This window comes from Heteronotia binoei, chromosome 14 (genome assembly GCF_032191835.1).
Source record: "Heteronotia binoei isolate CCM8104 ecotype False Entrance Well chromosome 14, APGP_CSIRO_Hbin_v1, whole genome shotgun sequence".
Classification (NCBI taxonomy): domain Eukaryota; kingdom Metazoa; phylum Chordata; class Lepidosauria; order Squamata; family Gekkonidae; genus Heteronotia; species Heteronotia binoei.
In genome coordinates this window covers 10,929,487-10,949,276 of record NC_083236.1, presented here as the reverse complement: position 1 = coordinate 10,949,276, position 19,790 = coordinate 10,929,487, and the positions used below count along the sequence as shown (strand labels likewise).

Sequence of the window (19,790 nt, the reverse complement as noted above, 5' to 3'; positions counted from 1 at the left end):
AGCGCTATCTTAAAAAATGGACAATCTGAATGTGATATCAATCAATATTAATGGCTTAAACTTTCCAATGAAACGATCCAAGTTTTTAAATTTATTAAAAAGCAAAAGGCTGATATAATCTGTTTTCAAAAGGTTTATATAAAGAAACAACATGGACAAGCTCTTAGGAATAAAAAGCTGGGGAAAGTTCATGCTGCCTCCGCAGCTGAGGATTGCAAGCTATATAAAAAATCACAGAATTAATGTTATAGAAGATTCGAAAGATGTGGATGGGAGATACTTATTTCTGAAAATTCGACCTCCAGATGGCAAGATCATTACATTGGCATCTCTATATGCCCCAAATAATGCCAAGAAAAAAATTATAATGATTTTTTCCAGAAGCTTTTGGACTTCCAAGAAGGGGAAATAGTAATTCTTGGAGTTATGAATGGGGTCCTGGAACCTAAAAAAGATAAATAAAAAAAGACTACGGGGGCAGACTTCCAAAGAATGTTATTTGGTATATGGAACTGTGACATTTGATTGATGCTTGGAGAGCCATTAATCCCTCTTGTTGAGGGCGAAAGAGAGCACAAAAGTAGGCTTGAAACTCAACATTAAAAAAAACTAAGATCATAGCATCTGGCCCCAACACACCTTGGCAAATAGAATGGGAAGACATGGAAGTAGTGACAGGCTTCACATTTTTGGGATCCAAGATCACTGTAGATGGTGACTGTAGCCATGAAATTAAAAGACGTTTGCTCCTTGGGAGGACAGCTATGGTGAACCTGGGCAGTATAATAAAAAGTAGAGACATCACCCTGCCAATATATAGTCAAAGCGATGGTATTCCCAGTAGTAATGTATGGCTGTGAGAGCTGGACCATAAGGAAGTCTGAGTGCAGAAGAATAGATGCTTTCAAGCTGTGGTGGTAGAGAAGAATTTTGAGAGTTTCTTGAATTGCAAGAAGATCAAATCAGTCAGTCCTAAGGGAAACCAACCCTGACTGTTCCCTGGAAGGTCAGATGCTGAAGCTGAAACTCAAATACTTTGGTCCCCAAATGAGAAGGGAGCACTCACTGGAGAAGATCCGGATGCTGGGAAAGACAGAAGGCAAAAGAAGAAGGGGACAGCAAAAGATGAGATGGCTGGACAGCGTTACTGATATAACTAACACAAATTTGAGGATGGTGGAAGACAGGAGGGCCTGGCATGACTTTGTCGGACTCGACTGTGTGACTGAACAACAACAACAAGGTTCTGGCCAGATGGTATTTAATGCTGGCTCGCCTTTCTCATATGTTATGTGCTATTCCTCCCACATGCTAGAAGGGCTGTGGTCAGATCGGGACCTATCTACATAATTGGTGGACCTGTCCGGTTATCACAAATTTCTGGCATACAGTTGTATAACATATTCAGCAAATTATGGGTATTCTGGTACCCTGTTTACCACAAACCCTTCTGTTAAATTTATGGGAAGATCATCAGCTAACGAAGCCTCAAAAGGAATTGCTTTCTATTATGTTTATAGCAGCTAAATATATTATTCCTATTAAATGGAAGGCACCCCCTCCACCTTTGATTCAGACATGGATACTTAAGCTGTGGAAATATTTTATGCTTGACAAAATAGCGGACAATAAATCTGACACTGGTAAATGTTGAGCTAACACACTTTTTCTTCACAAATGGGAACCTTTCCTTTTATGGAATATGGACTCTTCGGCTCAACACTGCTCAGTATTATCTGCAGAATATCTTTCTCTACTAGCATTGCACTGACCTCACTTGCCCCCTCTTCCTGTTTCCCTTTCCTCCTTCCCCTTCTCCCCCTTTCCCCCCCTCTTTAGGATACCGCTTACTTGATCACCAGAATTGTTAACACTCATTTTGTTTGTACTTTTGACTATTTGTTCTTGTAGCTGAACATCCCTTACACAGAGAATACTATGTTAAGTTTTTATATTATTTCAATAAATATTTTGAGTTTAAAAAATATTTTGAGTTTTAAAAAATGGTCCTGCAGAAAAATAAAAAAATACTGGACAGAAATGCATTCAGAAATTCAAAAATATTAAAAATCAAATTTGTTATGTCATCACAGACAATACTATTAGGAATTCTACTAAAGAATGTGGATAAAACAATGCATGAACTGTTCAGTTATACTGGAGAGCCAGTTTGGTGTAGTGGTTAAGTGTGCAGACTCTTATCTGGGAGAACCGGGTTTGATTCCCCACTCCTCCACTTGCACCTGCTAGCATGGCCTTGGGTCAGCCATAGCTCTGGCAGAGGTTGTCCTTGAAAGGGCAGCTGCTGTGAGAGCCCTCTCAGCCCCACCCACCTCACAGGGTGTCTGTTGTGGGGGAGGAAGGGAAAGGAGATTGTGAGCCGCTCTGAGACTCTTCCGAGTGGAGGACGGGATATAAATCCAATATCTTCTTCTTCTTCTTCAATATCTTCTTAACTACAAGAGTAATACTCGCAGCTTAAGTGGAAAACTGTGTGTTACCCAACTCTGCGGAACTGGATTGATAAGATGCAAGAATATGCAGTTATGGCAAAATTGACAAATTATATTAACCAAAAACTAACAGATGAATTTGAAAACAGCTGGAAAGGGTTTTTTTAAATAATTATTAATAACTTATCCTTGCAGTCAAATTTTTTATCGTAAAATATTGAAATATAACTGACTAAAGTGGGGATGTCAAACTCATTTGTTATGAGGGCCGGGTCTGACATAAATGAGACCTTGTTGGGCCGGGCCATGTGTGTACCTATTTAAGATTAGGTAGCAGAGATATAAACTTTATAAAGGTTTATAAATATATATATATATAAACTTAAAACATGCTTAAAATGTTAGCACCCATTGGTTTTAAAGGTGCTTTCTTTGTATTTCTCCCATGAGATCCAGGGAACTGGGCAAAGGAAGCTCTAGTTCTTTCCTTCCTTCCCCAGGGGACTGATGGGAGAGGAGCCTCAGCCAATAGAAGGAAGAAAGGCTTGGCTCAGTAGCTCTGCTGTGTGATTGAGAGAGAATACAATCCGAGAGAGGTCACTATAATGGATAACACAAGAAAAAATACAAGCTAGTGACCAATTTACTAAGAAATATATAGAGACCAGTCCAAATGTCCAAAACATGTACATTCAAGTCCCAAAGTAGTGTGGTGACAAGCCAATCGATTACGTACTTGTTTCTTTCCAGTCTTCATCAGATCTGGGACCAATATTGATTCAGTTATATAGATTCTTTACATAATTTTTAAAAAGGGGGATGAAGAGTATCTCCAACAGCAATTTCACATTGGCTACAGCTCAGTATGAGGCTTCTTGCGCAAGACTTCATACTGAGCTGTAGCCAATGTGAAATTGCTGTTGGAGACGCTCTGCGTCCCCTTTTTTAAAAATTATGTAAAGAATCTATATAATTGAATCAATATTGGTCCCAGGTCTGATGAAGACTGGAAAGAAACAAGTACTTAATCGATTGGCTTGTCACCACACTACTTTGGGACTTGAATGTACATGTTTTGGACATTTGGACTGGCTTCTATATATTTCTTAGTAAACTGGTCACTAGCTTGTTTTTTTTTGTTGTGTGATTGAGAGAGCCTGGGGGAAACAAGCTCTGTCTCCCCCCCCCCTTCCTCCCCAAGGGAGAAGCCTCAGCCAATGGAGAAAATAGAGGTTCTGCTCTCTAGCTCCTATGCAATTGAGCAAGCCTTGCAAAGCAAGCTGTGATGCAGAAGGAAGCGAAAGAGAGAAGGAGGAGGCAGATGACAGCCAGTTGCTCTGTGGGCTGATAAGAGCCCTAAGGGGGTCTGATTCGGCCCCCGGGCTGCTTATTTGATCAGAGTCTCCAAAGCTCAAGAAAGAGGGGAGTCTATTACGCTAGACCAATGGGCTCTATTTTGGAGAAATAATTATAAGGTTATCAAACCGGTTAACTTCAGAGAAAATGTTTTTAAACTTTTCCATAGGTGGTATGTCACACCGGTACAACTGAATAAAATAAACCCATCTACCCCCCGAAATGCTGGAAGTGTAATTTAGGGATAGGTTCATTTTTTCATTTGTGGTGGAGTTGTGAGCAATCTAGAAGATATTGGATTGTGGTACATAGGCTATTAACAGAGATTTTAAAAGTGAATATTAAATTTAAACCAGAGATAATGTTACTTTCGATGGTTCGAAATGAAGTCCCACGTGAGGATGAGTATATAACAATGTATATTGTGACGGCGGCTAGAATTCTTTATGCCTCAGTTTGGAGACAGAAAGGTGTCCCACAGCAGGATGACTTAATACAAAAAATTTTGAATGTAGCGGAAATGGATATTCTCTCAAATATGGTAAGAGGGATATCGAAATGCGATGCCACAAAGAAATGGGAAAAATTTTATTTATGGCTAGGAAACAAATGATGTGTATGCAAATATATGGTTGTATGGAAATATGGACTAGTTTTCTTTTTTTTTATTAGTTATTGGTATTGTTGTAATTATAACTTAAGTTAAGATGTTAGACGGTATATGTAGTTAGGTAAATCAATGTAACCTCAATCACTCTCTACTTGGATGCTTTTTTTCGTTTTTTTTTTTTTCTGTAATAAGTTTTATTTTTGATTGAAAACTTATAATAAAAATATGTATATACAAGAAAGAGGGGAGTCAAGAAAGGGCGATTCAACTGTCTTAGCAGCAGCAGATGTGCAAAAGGCCATTAATGAGGGGATGGGAATTGTTAGTGAAAGAAGTTTTGGTAGGATTGGCTGAAAATCTCAAGAAGAAAGTGCAAAGATCAAAGGTAGTTCCCATTGCCCAGCCAAAAGGATATGCTCCCCACACGCAATACATGGGGGCAGCCATGTTCTTCCAAAGAATGCAGTTCAAATCTTTTTCAACAGAGGGGGAATGACTAACTCAATATGACCTTAATAGGACAGACTCACTGTTGAGTCAAGCAAAAATGCGTAAGTCACAGGCAGGTTCCACCTTACTCGGACAGCTCTAATTTTCTTCTCTGGCAACACCATGACTGGTTGATAAGAATAATTCCAGAATATTCCTTTTGAGTTCAGCAATTCCATCCTAGGTTTTCTCCTGCCTTCATAGGAGAAATGCCTCAGTGATTATTATTCTCTTGAGGTTTACTGCAAAAATGGATTGTGTAGCCCGCTAGGGAGAGGGGAGCTATTAAGAATGCTTGTATAAGCACTAGGCAAAGGAAACTGAAGCAAGAAATGAGATCTCCTTAGGCTGGTCAAACCACAACCAAGGGACTGAAGTTCACAGTAGACACGAGACCAGTTTGGTTGTAGTGGTTAAGTGCACCAACTCTTATCTGAGAGACCCAGGTATGATTCCCACTCCTCTGCATGCACCTGCTGATGTGACCTTGAGTCAGTCACAAGTTCTTGCAGAGCTGTTCCTCTCAAGAACAGTTTCTGTCAGAGTTCTCTCAGCTCTACCTACCTCCCAGGCAATACTCCCTCTAAGCTGTGGAGTCTTGTAAGCAAAAATTCTACTTCATGAGCTGCTGGCATTAAAGTTGTGAGCTACTGCATAAGTTAAGTTTGCTCTGGGCCATTTTTCCTGAGCTAAGACAAAAATGTGTGAGCTTAGAGGGAAGCTCTAACTCAGCTTAGAGGGAAGACTGCTCACAGGGTGTCTGTCGTGGGGAGGGGAAGGGAAATAAGATTGTAAACTACTCAGAGATTCCTTCAGGTAGTGAGGGGCAGGGTATAAATCCAGTCTCTTCTCTTCTTCTCCTCACACCTTGTCAGATATATACAGCTGACCAAATGTTTCTCTTTAAATTTTAGTCAGATAGACTGTATATAAGACAGAGCTCTTTTTTTTCTTTTTTTTGGTACCTATTAGTTTACTATAAAGAAGAATTTTCCTTAAAGCAGACACCTTCAGAAACAAAAAACAAGATAATAAGAATGGAAATTAGAAAACCTCCGGTCTAAACATCTCCTCACCCCTGTGAACAGCTTACCTGTAGTGTCGCTTGAACCCCTGCTTTAACGTTCTTGTTTTCATCTTCTAATACGCATCCTCTGCTAACAGCACTAGAGAAGGAGTGGGTTCTTCCCCAACTGGAGGACCTTTTATGGCCAAATGTGAGCTTTCAAAAATAATTACATATGCTGGTAAGTTTGGGTATCATAGTCATGAAGATAAAAAGGTATAAATGATAACATAAATGCCATTTAGCAGCTCGCATGACAGCGCTCAGTCCCATCAAGTATAGGGATGCGCATGACCTGAACCATGAATCAAATTATTTTGAACTGTTTAATGCTTTTAATGTAAACGTTTTTATTGTAAGCTATGTGTTGCGAGCTGCCCTGAGCCTGCTTTTAGCAGGGAGGGTGGGATACAAATCCAACTTTAAAAAAAATAAAAAATGAAACAAAATTCATCACACTAAATTCTAATAATGGTGCTAAGGAGGACTTTAACAAAAAGACTCAAGAAACTGACTAGGCTGTACCCAACACTCTGTTTAGAATCTTCATGGACAAACAGCAGAGATTCTTAAACATGGGGATGTAACCCAACAGAACACGCCCTCGCCAAGAGAACAAGCTTTTCTGCCCCTCGCATGACAGGGCTGAGCAGAAGGACTGAACTTGACCAAACCTATGGGGCTTAGCAACTTTTATGGTGGGGTTTTTTGGGGGGTGGGGTGGGGACAAAGATGCCTGTCATGGTCTGAAACACATGTTTTTATGTCAACTTTTTCTCCAGTACCACTGTAGTGGCACTGCTGTACACAGGTTTTATATGTACCTGCCCCATTCAGAAACCACTGCCTCCATCATATGCTGCCTTGCATATCTTAAGGACCACGCTTTTTCTTCGCAAATGGGAACCTTTCCTTTTATGGAATATGGGCTCTTCGGCTCAACACTGCTCAGTATTGTCTGCAGAATATTTTTCTCTACTAGCATGGCACTGACCTCACTTGCCCCCTCTTCCCGTTTCCCTTTCCTCCTTCCCCTTCTCCCCCTTTCCCCCCCTCTTTAGGATACCGCTTACTTGATCACCAAAACTGTTAACACTCATTTTGTTTGTACTTTTGACTATTTGTTCTTGTAGCTGAACATCCCATACACAGAGAATACTATGTACGTTTTTATATTATTTCAATAAATATTTTGAGTTTAAAAAATATTTTGAGTTTTAAAAAATGGTCCTGCAGAAAAATAAAAAAAATACTGGACAGAAATGCATTCAGAAATTCAAAAACATTAAAAATCAAATTTGTTATGTCATCACAGACAATATGCCTTGCATATCTTAAGGACCACCTACTCCCCTACAACAAAAAGGGGCTGCCACTCAGTGGTAGAGTAGCTGCTTGGCAAGCAGAATGTCCCAGGTTCAACCACTGGCACCTCCAGTTAAAAAAAGAAGCAGGTGGTAGGGGATATGTCAGTCCTCTACCTGAGACCCCGGAAAGTCATGGTCAGTCTATGTAGACAATACTGACCTTGAAGGTCAGAAGGTTTGATTCGGTTTAAGGCAGCTTCATATGTGTTCATAAGTGAATCTGCTCAACCACAGAAGGGTTGCAAATTAGATATCTAGTACATGGAAGTTTAGTTTCATTATAAAAGGAGATTGCTAACAGAATACTGAACATTAACTGGATTAAAATAACTTTATTATTCTTTAAATACATATTTTTTCAGCGCTGTAAATTTCATGACCTCTTTTCCTACGATATCAGAAATGATCTCTGGCAGACCATCTGCAAATTTTTCAGTAAGATCTGCTTCTTCTAATCATATATCAGGAATTAAAAAAATGGGTTCAGAGACAGTCACCCCATCTACGTGTATGATATTAAGAAGCATAGCATTATATGCTCGCAATAGGAATTATGTTCTTATGTTCCCAATATGGCGACTTAACACTGGGGCTACTGTCCCATTTGGGACTTGTTGGTTTAAGAATACAGTCCAGCTTCTGCAGCAGTAACTGTGGCGACTACAGATTATTATTATTATTATTATTATTACTTTACATTTATATCCCGCCCTCTCCGCAAGCGGACTCAGGGCGGCTCACAACATCATAAAAACAATCAATTCAATAAAACATATAAAACCATAATTTACTTATCAATTTAAAACTATTAGCGCTGTCTAAGTCCAATCTAGGCGGTATTGACTTCTGCCTATGCTCGCCAGCATTCTGTGGGATGTCCGGTGGCAGTCCATTTTCAATCAACCACAAAAGCCTGTTTAAACAGTTCGGTCTTACAGGCCCTGCGGAACGCCGACAAATCCCGCAGGGCCCTTATAGCTTCTGGGAGGGTGTTCCAGAGTTCTGGTGCTACCACCGAGAAAGCCCTAGATCTTGTTATGCATAGCTTGGCTTCTTTTGGGCCAGGGGCAGACAGCAGATTTTTTGTCCCTGATCGCAGTGCTCTCTGGGGAATATATGGGGAAAGGCGGTCCCGTAGATAGGCAGGTCCCTGAAGGCAGGTAGACGTGTCAGTCTGAAGCAACAGAACAAAGTTAGAGTTCAGCGGCACTTCTAAGACCAATGAAGTTTAATTCAGAAGTGTGCGTGCACATGTGCACGCATATGAAAACTTATACCCAGAATTAAATTTTGTTGATCGTAAAGGTGCCACTGGACTCAAACTTTGTCCTGTGGCACCTATGAAAGCTGCGAAAGACTGTCCAACAATCCTGAGAAAACTCCTCCTTGATCAAACAGAAAACCAGCCCTGTTAACTTCTTATATTCCAAACCTGCATTAAGGTGAAGTTTCGTTTAACAATGTTAAAAAAAGCAGACTGCGCATCTATATGTCTAATAGAAATGAACTGGTAAGAAAATTATGAATTTTAACTCCAAACATTCCACTTATGTGGGTCTTAAGTTCCATTCCCATATGTAACCCTAATAAAACTTATTATCCGAACATTTCACTATTGTTCCACATAATTTCATGAAGTCACAGAGGTTCTTTTTTTTTTAGAAAAAAATTCAAAGATAAAACTTGAGAACTGCTGGCTATGCAGCCACTATAAGCAAAAACCCAAAAGAGACAGGATAATTTCCTGTGCCAAATCAGGCATCAGAGCAAGGCCAGGTCTCCGTGCAGCTTCATAACATCTTCCTTCCTGTGCTCGGAGCATTAGCTGACACAGTCCTATTAACTTTTGGAGAGTCAGCAAAGCTTCTCGAAGGAAGAATGCAAATGGTATGACAGAGGGAGATTCTCTGGAGGCTGAGAGAGGCTAATGGGGGAAGAAGAAGAAGAAGAAGAAGAAGAAGAAGAAGAAGAAGAAGAAGAAGAAGAAGAAGAAGAAGAAGAAGAAGAAGAAGAAGAAGAAGAAGAAGAAGAAGAAGAAGAAGAAGAAGAAGAAGAAGAAGAAGAAGAAGAAGAAGAAGAAGAAGAAGAAGAAGAAGAAGAAGAAGAAGAAGAAGAAGAAGAAGAAGAAGAAGAAGAAGAAGAAGAAGAAGAAGAAGAAGAAGAAGAAGAAGAAGAAGAAGAAGAAGAAGAAGAAGAAGAAGAAGAAGAAGAAGAAGAAGAAGATGATGATGATGATGATGATGATGATGATGATGATGATGATGATGATGATATTGGATTTATATCCCGCCCTCCACTCCAAAAAGTCTCAGAGCGGCTCACAATCTCTTTTCCCTCCCTCTCCCACAACAGACACCCTGTGAGGTGGGTGGGGCTGGACAGGGCTCTCACAGCAGCTGCCCTTTCAAGGACAACCTCTGCCAGAGCTATGGCTGACCCAAGGCCATTCCAGCAGGTGCAAGTGGAGGAGTGGGGAATCAAACCCGGTTCTCCCAGATAAGAGTCCGCACACTTCACCACTACACCAAAAAGAGAGGACACAGTCACCCATAATAGAGCATCGCAAACTTAGTCTCATGTGTTGTCTTGCATACCACCCCGCTGCTATCATGGCCAACAGTCACAGATCACAGAGCTGTTTGTAAATCCCAAAGAATACATATCATAAACTTTCTACATATTTAGTAATGAACAGTAGCATACCTGTTTCCCATCTGTCTCTGCTGCCGAAGAGTCCAAGTTGTTATCATCCTCTTGAACAGTTTCCTTCACATCTGGTTCTTCCATGAACACCGGCTTTTCTTGCAATATCCACTTCCTGTAGACCTTCACTACCTTCTCAGTTGATGATATCTCTGATGAGGGCAGTAAAAAAGCCTAAAATGTTGACAGGAAGCCTGAGTGACATGTCATGGGAATGAAACTGTGTACCGAGAAAGACAGAAAGCACACCATGGATCATTTAGAGCAGCCCCTTCTATCAAGGCAGAATCCACATTGCAAAAATATGCGCGGGTTTGAATTTCTTGTCACCACTTTAACCCACACTGCTAACGTGCAAATATATGCAACCTTAAAGAAAATGGACTGAGTCATTTATGTGAAAATGATGTGATAAAACTGCAGCTGGTGTGAATGCAGGCCAGAGATTATGAAAGATACTGAGTGGGAGAAGGAAGAAAAATAGGGCTTGGGTTTTTGTAGAACAATGAAAGAAGGAGAAGAGAAGATTAAATGCTCAAAAATGCACAACCTCTCTTATCTGTTAACACCCCAACCCTCTGAATATTTCTTGGAAGCAAAAGAAAACTAAAACTGCAACTTTTAAAGTCTTGATTCTGCATAATAGGATCATATTAATTTAAGAGAAAAAGGATAATCACTAAACCCAGAACAAGCAATGTCCAAAATAGTTGGATCAAGATGGGCAGCTGTCTCAGTCTGTCTGTAGCAGTAGAAAAGAGCAAAAGTCCAGTAGCACCTTCAAGACTGACAAAATTGGAGGCAGGGTATGAGCTTTCATGAGTGAGTCATGAAAGCTCATCCCCCTGCCACAAATGTTGTTAGTTCTTAAGGTACTACTGGACTCTTGCTCTTGTCCATTAATAACTGATTGGCAATCCAATGCAGATTTGGAACCATCTTCCACTGAACACAGTAGCAGTTACCTCCATGTAGACAGACATAAGTGCTTGAATCCCATGATGGATTTCTGCAGGTAGAAGGAAGGGGGGAATTCCATATAGTCCCTCCTTCCACTGTGGACCCCTCCCCCCAGGTGCTGTTCCTGCAGTCCCCTCTCCTCCACAAGCAGCATTGGAATGGGGTATTTGGGGCTGCAACAGGAGGGAGCAATGAAGTTGCACTCCATGGATGGGAAATTCCTTCTGTCCACATTATTCCTGTGCTGGATCCAACCTAGAATCTGCATGCAAATTAAATGCTGTAGTGCAACTCAAACAGCCAATCCATAACAAGTGGGGTAATCTTACAACCCTATGCAACTATGCTATACGACAAGGGGACATGCTTATCCTGCCCAGGAGATCCATGTGCTCGGGGCTCTTTTTCTAGCAGGAGCGACTCTGAATATTAGGCCACGCCCCCTGATGTAGCCAATCCTCCAAGAGTTAGAGGGCTGTTAGTACAGGGCCTACTGTAAGCTCCAGGATGATTGGCTACATCAGGGGGGGCATGGCCTAATATGCAGAGGAGCTCCTGCTACAAAAAGAGCCCTGCATGTGCTCAAGATGACTCCCAGACCTCATGAAAATGGAAGGCATCTTAAGTGCAAGTCACTCCTGTTTGTGGCTTGCTGCCAGCAACTGTACAAGAATGAAATTAAATTACTGTAATTCATCTTTGTGTCAGAAGAGGGCAGCCTAACAGGAACCCAGCTAACAGTACCCCAGCCCATTAATTTTTCTTGCCAAGAAAGCTATACACTAAAATAAAATCTCCTTGCTACTTTCCCTAGAAATGCAGCTGTGTTCACAGATAACACGGAAAAAACATTTATCTTTCTTTTGCTCACACCTGCATAAACCCAGGACAGTTGTTCTCAAACTGTGGGTCAAGAACTAGAGGTAGATCATGTGGAAAAGGAGCATCTTTGAGGTTTTGCCTCTGCATCAAGTGTGAAACTCCCATGAAATACAGCCTGTTGCTCAGTAATGTTGTACTGTATATTTATATACTCCAGGTGAAAAATAAAATATAAACTTGTTCAGTGTTAACTGACATGAAATGCCTGTGGTGTAAACGGGACGAAAATAGCATGACACAATTTGCAAACAAATCCTGGAAAAATAAAGTTTGGAAGTGGATCCCACTGCTAAGTGACTCAGAAGCGCTGCAGCTTGGCGTTAAAGGACAATATTTGCCTGCAGAAAGTGCCAGTTTCAATAACCAATTCAACAGCTTACATTTTTTTAAAAAAGATGTTAGGTGGTAAGTATTGGGAAAGACTTTTCTCTGGAAGTAGTGATGGTCATGAGCACAGATAGCTTTAAAAGGGGGTTAAACAGGCTCATGGAGAAGAGGTCCATCAATGACTTCAGCTATGGTGGTCTCCATCTACACAGGCAGAAAACCTCTGAATACTAGGGCTGGGAGGCAGCTGTGGGTAGGGTCTTGGCCTTCCTCAGTCCTGTTTGGCTCTCCAGATCAACTGGCTGGCTGCTGTGTGAAACACGTTGCTGGTCTACATGGACCATTGTTCTGATCTAGCAGGCTTTATGCATGGTCTCTGCCAGAGACCCTGGAAACCTACTGCTGGGCAGAGCAGTCCATAGTGAGTCGTAGACTGAGGGACTCCCTCTCCCAGCCTCTTTTAAACTTTTCTGAGGCAGCCGTAAACCTCTCCCTCTATCCTCCCCCCATTAGGAAGGCAAAGCACAGGCTTCTGCCTCTACTCCACCAATACACTCACCAGCTTTGCAGTCCAGCCTCCTTTCCTGACTACAGGCAGGATTCTTGCACAGCATGCCAGGGAAGGTGGAGCAAACAGACTCTGAAGATGAGCCTCTGACTCTCTCCTCCCTCCCCTTGGCCTTATAATAATTACAAACAAAGCCCTGCAGGCAGAGCCCCAGAGAACAAGTAGATCACACTAGCAAGGAACATTCTTCTGCAGAACAAGGAGACAGTGCAAATATTGACAAGAAGGATGAGTGGAATGCACAGAAATATCAAATGGGATGATCTGTCTGATCGAAAATGAACACTAGTTGGTATCGACAGAATTATCATACACAAATCTGCTGTATAGTGGCCCCGTGGCGCAGAGTGGTAAAGCAGCAGTACTGAGGTCTGAACTCTCTGCTCACGACCTGAGTTCGATTCTGGCGGAAGCTGGATTCAGGTAGCCGGCCCAAGGTTGACTCAGCCTTCCATCCTTCCAGCTTGCTGGGGGAAAGGGTAAAAGACTGGGGAAGGCAGTGGCAAACCACCCTGTAAAAAGTCTGCGGTGAAAACATTGTGAAAGCAATGACACCCCAGAGTCGGAAATGACTGGTGCTTGCACAGGGGACCTTTCCTTTCCTTTTTTCATCTGCTGAAGCCTTCTGTCCTCTTGCCTCCTTTCCCATCTCCTGCTGCCCAAGAAAATGCAACTACTTAAGAATCTCCTCAAAAGATCTGTTGTCCCATCTCCTCAAGGAAGATGTGCAGCTGTGGAGACTAGGCTTCTCTCTCATGGCACCCAGAGTGCTGAAGGTCTTTCCAGCCTCCCATCTGTCCAGTGACATCTTCTGTGCTTCTAGCACCAGATGTTCATGCTTGCATGCACCTACACACACATGCACAATATCAACAATCATGTGGCATGTAGTGTTTTTTGCTCATAGTCTTTATAGGTTTTGTTTTATGTTATTTTAATGTTGCTATTTTTTAATTTGGTTATAGTTGAGTGTTGTTATATATTATTGTTTTAGCCTTACTGCAAAATTCTAAGCTACTTCAAGTACCAAATTTAATAGAGAGCATAAGATATAAATGTTTAAAACAAACCATACTGTGAGAAACTAGAATCAACTATCAAACTAGAAGGTTTCTCTGACAGTCCTTGAATATTGAGGGCTTTCATCTGCTGCCTCTCCAGAAGAAGTGTTTGTTGCATCTCACAATAGCAACCGGTCAGTCTTCCAGCGCAGGCTGACTCCTTGCCCCTTGAGCAGCTCTGCTTCAACAATTCCACCTCAGTCTCTGGACAGGGATTCATTTGACGGGCACGCAACCATCCCAAGTCTCCAGCCACTCTATGGACAATGGACCTAAGGATAATTCATCCTTATCAAGGAAACCTCCCTAGAATGTTACAATTATGGACAACTAAATTAAGGTTAGAATTCCAGAGGACATGGCATAAATGATTAGACGAATGAATCAAAGAGTCAATGGGCAGAGACTGCAAATAGGAGAATTTGAGATGTAAAAATAAAAAAAAAATCAGAAAGTGATCACTACCTAAAAGATTACCTACTTCCATGGCCTTCCCAAAGGAGACCACATAAGTTGATATAACTTTAGTTGATATAACAAACTACTCTATAACATTTACACTCTTGCACTAATGTAGGCATAATTTCCCTTAGAATTAACTGCATATACTCAATGCTAACCTGGCGAAACACTTCGTTGACAAAATTGATGTAGCCTCGTGTAGACAAGAGGACTTGCTGCACCATCTTGTACACAGCCTGATGTTGCTCTTCAATGCTGCAGAAGCTGGAATCGCTGAGCCTCCTCTCAGGCAAGAGGCTGTGATCGGAATGGTTTTTCTCCGGATCTGATGGGACACTGTTCTGCATTTCAGGGTTTTTATCTTGAACTGAGCTGCCCACAGTCTTCAATAATAAAGGAAGAAAGAAAATACAGTGATTAACTTGTCGCATAATACACAAGGCTGGAAAAGGCTGAAGAGCCCTCAACCATCCAGACATTCTCCCCCTCAAGAAAACAGCCCCACCAACTGCAGCTGGAATAGAAGGAAAAATATTTTTTTTTTAAAAAAAGTATGGCGGAACCCTATTTTAAAGTTCAGCCCCCTGCACAATGCAAGAAATTCACAAACACATCCCCCCAACACACACCCAGTGACCCCTGCTGGCTCCATGCCCAGATGGCAAAAAAACTTCCAGGATCCCTGACTAAATTGGCCTGGAGAAAATTGCTGCTTGATCCCCAAGTGGCTAACAGCATTTCCCTGGCCATGTAACAAAGGGCCACAAGAACTAAGCACTGATGCAACCCTTCCCACCCTTGTTCTACCGATCTGCCTAATTCACAGAAGCAGCATTGCTGTTAAATGGCCATCTAGCCACTGTTTAAAAACTGGAAATGGGCTCTCTTTCTTTGGAGCCCATCACCTCTCAAGGAAGCCTGTTCCAGTGAGGAACTGCTGTAAGAAGAATAGTTTAGGCAATACAGGGCATGACATGATAATATTAGCATAATAACATGACAGCATTTCATGAGAAAGTGTGCATGTGTATAATACACACACACACTATTTAAAGGTCCAATATAGCCTCCTATTAAAGTATTTCTATATATTCTATAATATAATATAATAGCTGCCCTGAGCCTGTTGGGGGAGGGCGGGATATACAGTAAATCTGATAAATAAATAAATACATTCTCTTACTTTCTTAAATTGTTATCCTATTTTATCAATGTGATCTACTATGGAATATGATAGTTCCTTCACTAAGTTCAAAGTTCAGATTTATTGTTACAATCAACGACCAGCTCATTCAATCAATTTACATAACACATTTGCATACGAAACATAAACGTAGTATACGTAACCTCATTAGGGCCATTATAAAGTTTTCAAGCTAGCATTTTAAAAGATTTTTTAAAAATAGTCACAACTAAAACCTATAGGATTTTATATTAAATCTATCATATCTATCATGCAATATTATCATATACTGAGCTACCAAGCTATATATTTAATTATGGTTGACACAGAAATAAACTTAATCAGTTATATTTTTACCACAAGAAGTTTGGCTACAAGAAAAGGTTATAATAATAATAGAAAACTTTCCAGTTGTTTTCAAATTTACCTTTTGATTTCTGGTTAATATAATTTGTCAATTTTGCCGTAACTGCATACCCTTGCATCTTATCAATCCAGTTCATCAGAGTTGGGCAACATGCAGTTTTCCACTTAGCTGTAAGTACTACCTTGCTGCAGTTAACATATATCTGAGTAGTTCATGCATTGTTTTATCCACACTCATTAGTAAAATTCCTAATATATGATGAAATAACAAATTTGATTTTTAAGATCTTTTGAATTTCTGTATGTATTTCCACCCAGGCTTTTTTTTGGTTTTGTTTTCTTGCAGGACCACCACATATGGTAAAAGGTACCATCTATCTGATAACATTTCCAACATAGTCCTTTGTAATTTTTGTCCACCATCTCAATGTAATGTACAATCAGAACATTTTGCACCAGTTTTCTTGGCTTGCTGTAAATTTTTTGTCCTTTTGTTGAAACTGAACCTCTTTCCCAAAGCTTTGTGACCATTTCACCATACATGTCTTGACTTGTTCTGTTTCTGAATCATATTGCAATAGGGGCTTGTAAATGTGTCCTAAAAGATCTTCTTTTGTGTTCAAAATTGTTGTTTCAAGTTGAGTCAGGTTCCTTAGTGCAGGGGTGGCCAACAGTAGCTCTCCAGATGTTTTTTGCCTACAACTTCCATCAGCCCAGCCAACATGGCCAATGGCTTGGGCTGATGGGAGTTGTAGGTAAAAACATCTGGAGAGCTACCGTTGGCCATCCCTGCCTTAGTGTATTTCCTTCCCAATGTTTAACTTCTTTGAGTCTCGATAAGAGTTGGAGATATGTTAACCATTGTATCTTTTTTCTTCTTCCTTAATTACTTGCCAAGACTTAATTATTCATTTTTTATCAATCATATCCTCACATGTTATAAAGTCATTATTCTGGATGGAAAGCTGAGTCAACCTCGAGCCGGCTACCTGAAAACCCAGCTTCCACAAGGGATCGAACTCAGGTCATGAGCAGAGCCCTCTGTCTATTTCCTAAAAGAGTCCTTTTTATTTCTCAAGTCCTTAGAAAGCTGTTTATGGAGCCACCTTGGCTTCCTTAGGCCCCTCCCATTTTCCTTATCATAGGAATCGTTCATGATTGTGCCTTCAATATTTTGCTTTTAAAAAACTCCCACCCTTCTTGAACTCCCTTGTCCTTACGTATTGCTGGCCATGGAATTGTACCTAGCATAAAAACAGGTTTCCTACCTGTAACTGATGATCTTCGAGTGGTCATCTGTGCAGTCACACTGATGGGATATAGGCGCCCGCGCCGATCTCGATCGGTATTCTTGAAAGCTGCGGATTTCCGCACCCCCGGCCCAGTGCGCATGCACCAAAGCCCCACCGAGCATGCTCACAGGGACCGGAGCGGACATCCCGCCAGTTCCTTCTGACCGCTGCGTAAGCCCTAGAGATGGACCGGCAGCGGAGGGGAAGGAGGGCGGGTAGTGTGACTGCACAGATGACCACTCGAAGATCATCAGTTACAGGTAGGAAACCTGTTTATCTTCTTCGTGGTCTCTGTGCATCACACTGATGGGAGATTAGCAAGCCAGAGTCCTACCTGGAGGAGGGTGCAACGGTCCATCAGCGAGAAACTTCTTGAAGCACTGCACAGCCCACTGATGAACGTCTACGCCAATTCAGGTCCAATGCATAATGTCTTACAAATGTATGCGAGGAGGACCATGTGGCAGCGTCGCAAATGTCTCTCAGGGGAATTCCCCTCATGAAGGCCGCCGACGTTGCTAGGGCTCTAGTAGAATGAGCTCTAACGTGTCTCGGCAGGAGTCTCTTGTTCAATAGGTAGCACAACTTTATGGTCTCAGTTATCCACTTAGAGATTCTCTGTGACGAAACTCTAACACCTTGTGACGTTGTGGAATACGAGACGAAAAGTCTGGGGTCTTTACGTCCCGGTCTTACTCTGTGTAGGTAGAACGAGAGTGCCCTTTTCACGTCCAATGTATGGAGCCTTCGCTCTGAGTCTGTATTTGGGTTTGGAAAGTAAGTGGGTAGACATATTTCCGCATTCAGGTGGAAAGAGGATGTTATCTTCGGGAGAAAGGTTACATCAGGGCGTAGTCTCACTCCCTCAGTGCTGAACCGCAAATATGGCTCGTCACAGCGCAATGCTGCCAACTCACCCACCCTGCGAGCTGAAGTAACGGCCACTAGGAAGGCTGTTTTCCAAGATAGCAATTGCAGGGAACAAGTAGCCATAGGCTCGAAGGGTTTCCCCGTCAGCGCCTGAAGTACCGCCGGGAGGTCCCATGCGGGGACTGGGTCTCTTACCGCAGGGTATAACCTCGACAACCCCTTGAGAAACCGTTTGGTATCAGGGTGCGAGAACACCGAATGGCCTTCCAGTTGGTCATGATTAGCTGATATGGCTGCTAGGTACACTCTCACAGATGACACAGCTAGTCCTTTATCTAGAAGCGAGAGTAGAAAGTCCAGTATAAGTGGAAGGCCTGCCTTCCTTGGATCTCTGGCAGTTTTGGTTACAAATTGGACAAATTTTTCCCATTTGTATTCATAGGATTTTCTAGTGGACGATTTCCTACTATTTAGCATGACTTGCAGAGCTCTATCCGACAACCTCGTCACTCCAGCTTCCACGCCGTGAGTTTCAAGTGAGGCACATCGTGGTGCACCACCCGCCCCTCGTGAGACAGTAGAAGGTCCAAGTTCATCGGAAACTGATGGAACGTTCCGTGAGACAGCTGCAGTACAGGGGAGAACCATTGTTGCCTGGGCCACCACGGTGTGATGAGAATCCCCTTGGGGCGCTCGCGGTATATCTTGTGGACTACCTGCGTGATTAGCGGAATCGGCGGGAAGAGGTATACATGTAGATGGGTCCATGAGATCAGTAGTCCATCTCCCAACAACAGAGGGTCTGCTCCGCCCCTGCAGCAAAAACTGTTGCATTTCGAGGTGCTGCTCATGGCAAAGACATCCATGTCCGGTGTGCCCCATTTCTGGAACACCGGTCGAAGAAACTCCCAGTTGAGTTCCCATTCGTGGAGTGAGGCTCCTCCCCGACTGAGGTAGTCCGCACAAGAATTCAGATTGCCTGGCAGATGCGAGGCTACTAGAGTTGTGTTTGATTCTCTGCAAATTTCCCAGATTCTTAGCGCTAGAAGGCATAACTTCCTCGAGACTGTGCTGCCCTGTCTGTTCACATAGGATAGGGCTGTTGTGTTGTCTGTTAAAATTGCTACCGTCCGTTCCCCAATCAGGTGTTTGAATGAGAGAACGGCATGATGTATGGCCAGCAACTCTAGGAAATTGATGTGGTAGCGCAGAAGATCCGGTGGCCATCTGCCCCCCACACACATGTTGTTCGCGTGTGCTCCTTAGCCCCATAAAGATGCATCTGTCGTTATGGTCAAGGTAGGAGTTTGTCTGTGGAATGGGGCCCCTCGGAGGAGGTTCTTTTTCTCCCGCCACCAGGACAGGGTCTGGAGCACCGACGTTGGGACAGTCAGCTGGCGCGAGGGAGGGTCCGTTTGATAATTGAATACTTGTAGGAACCACAACTGCAGAATTCTCATGTGGAACCTGGCGAATTCCAGCACTGCTGTTGTCGCTGCCATCAAGCCCAGGAGGCGTTGGGCCTGGAACGCCGTAACTGTAGGGTTTGACAGGAACGTGTGTGTCAGTGCTATGATGTCTTCCGCCCTTTTTATCGGGAGGAATGCTTTGCAGGCTTGTGAGTCCAATATGGCTCCTATGAATTGCACCCTCTGAGAGGGTTGCAGAGCCGATTTCTTTAAGTTGACCTGCAGGCCTAGTGCTCGTAGAAGGGATAGGGTGATCTCTATATGCTGGAGTAGCAGAGGTTTGGAGCGCGCCACTAGCAGCCAATC

At 42.4% G+C, this 19,790-nt stretch overlaps 1 protein-coding gene across 2 annotated transcripts in view; it reads right to left on the bottom strand.

The window, feature by feature from the left end:
• RALGAPA2 (Ral GTPase activating protein catalytic subunit alpha 2) overlaps positions 1–19,790 on the bottom strand; it is a 380,381-nt gene that overhangs the window by 298,284 nt on the left and 62,307 nt on the right. For both annotated transcript variants that reach the window (XM_060253668.1, XM_060253669.1), the window contains exons 10-12: positions 14,463–14,687; positions 10,045–10,218; positions 6,002–6,130 (exon numbers count right to left, since the gene is read on the bottom strand). In XM_060253668.1, the coding sequence (XP_060109651.1) occupies positions 6,002–6,130; positions 10,045–10,218; positions 14,463–14,687 (528 nt within the window). The remainder of the gene's footprint in view (positions 1–6,001; positions 6,131–10,044; positions 10,219–14,462; positions 14,688–19,790) is intronic.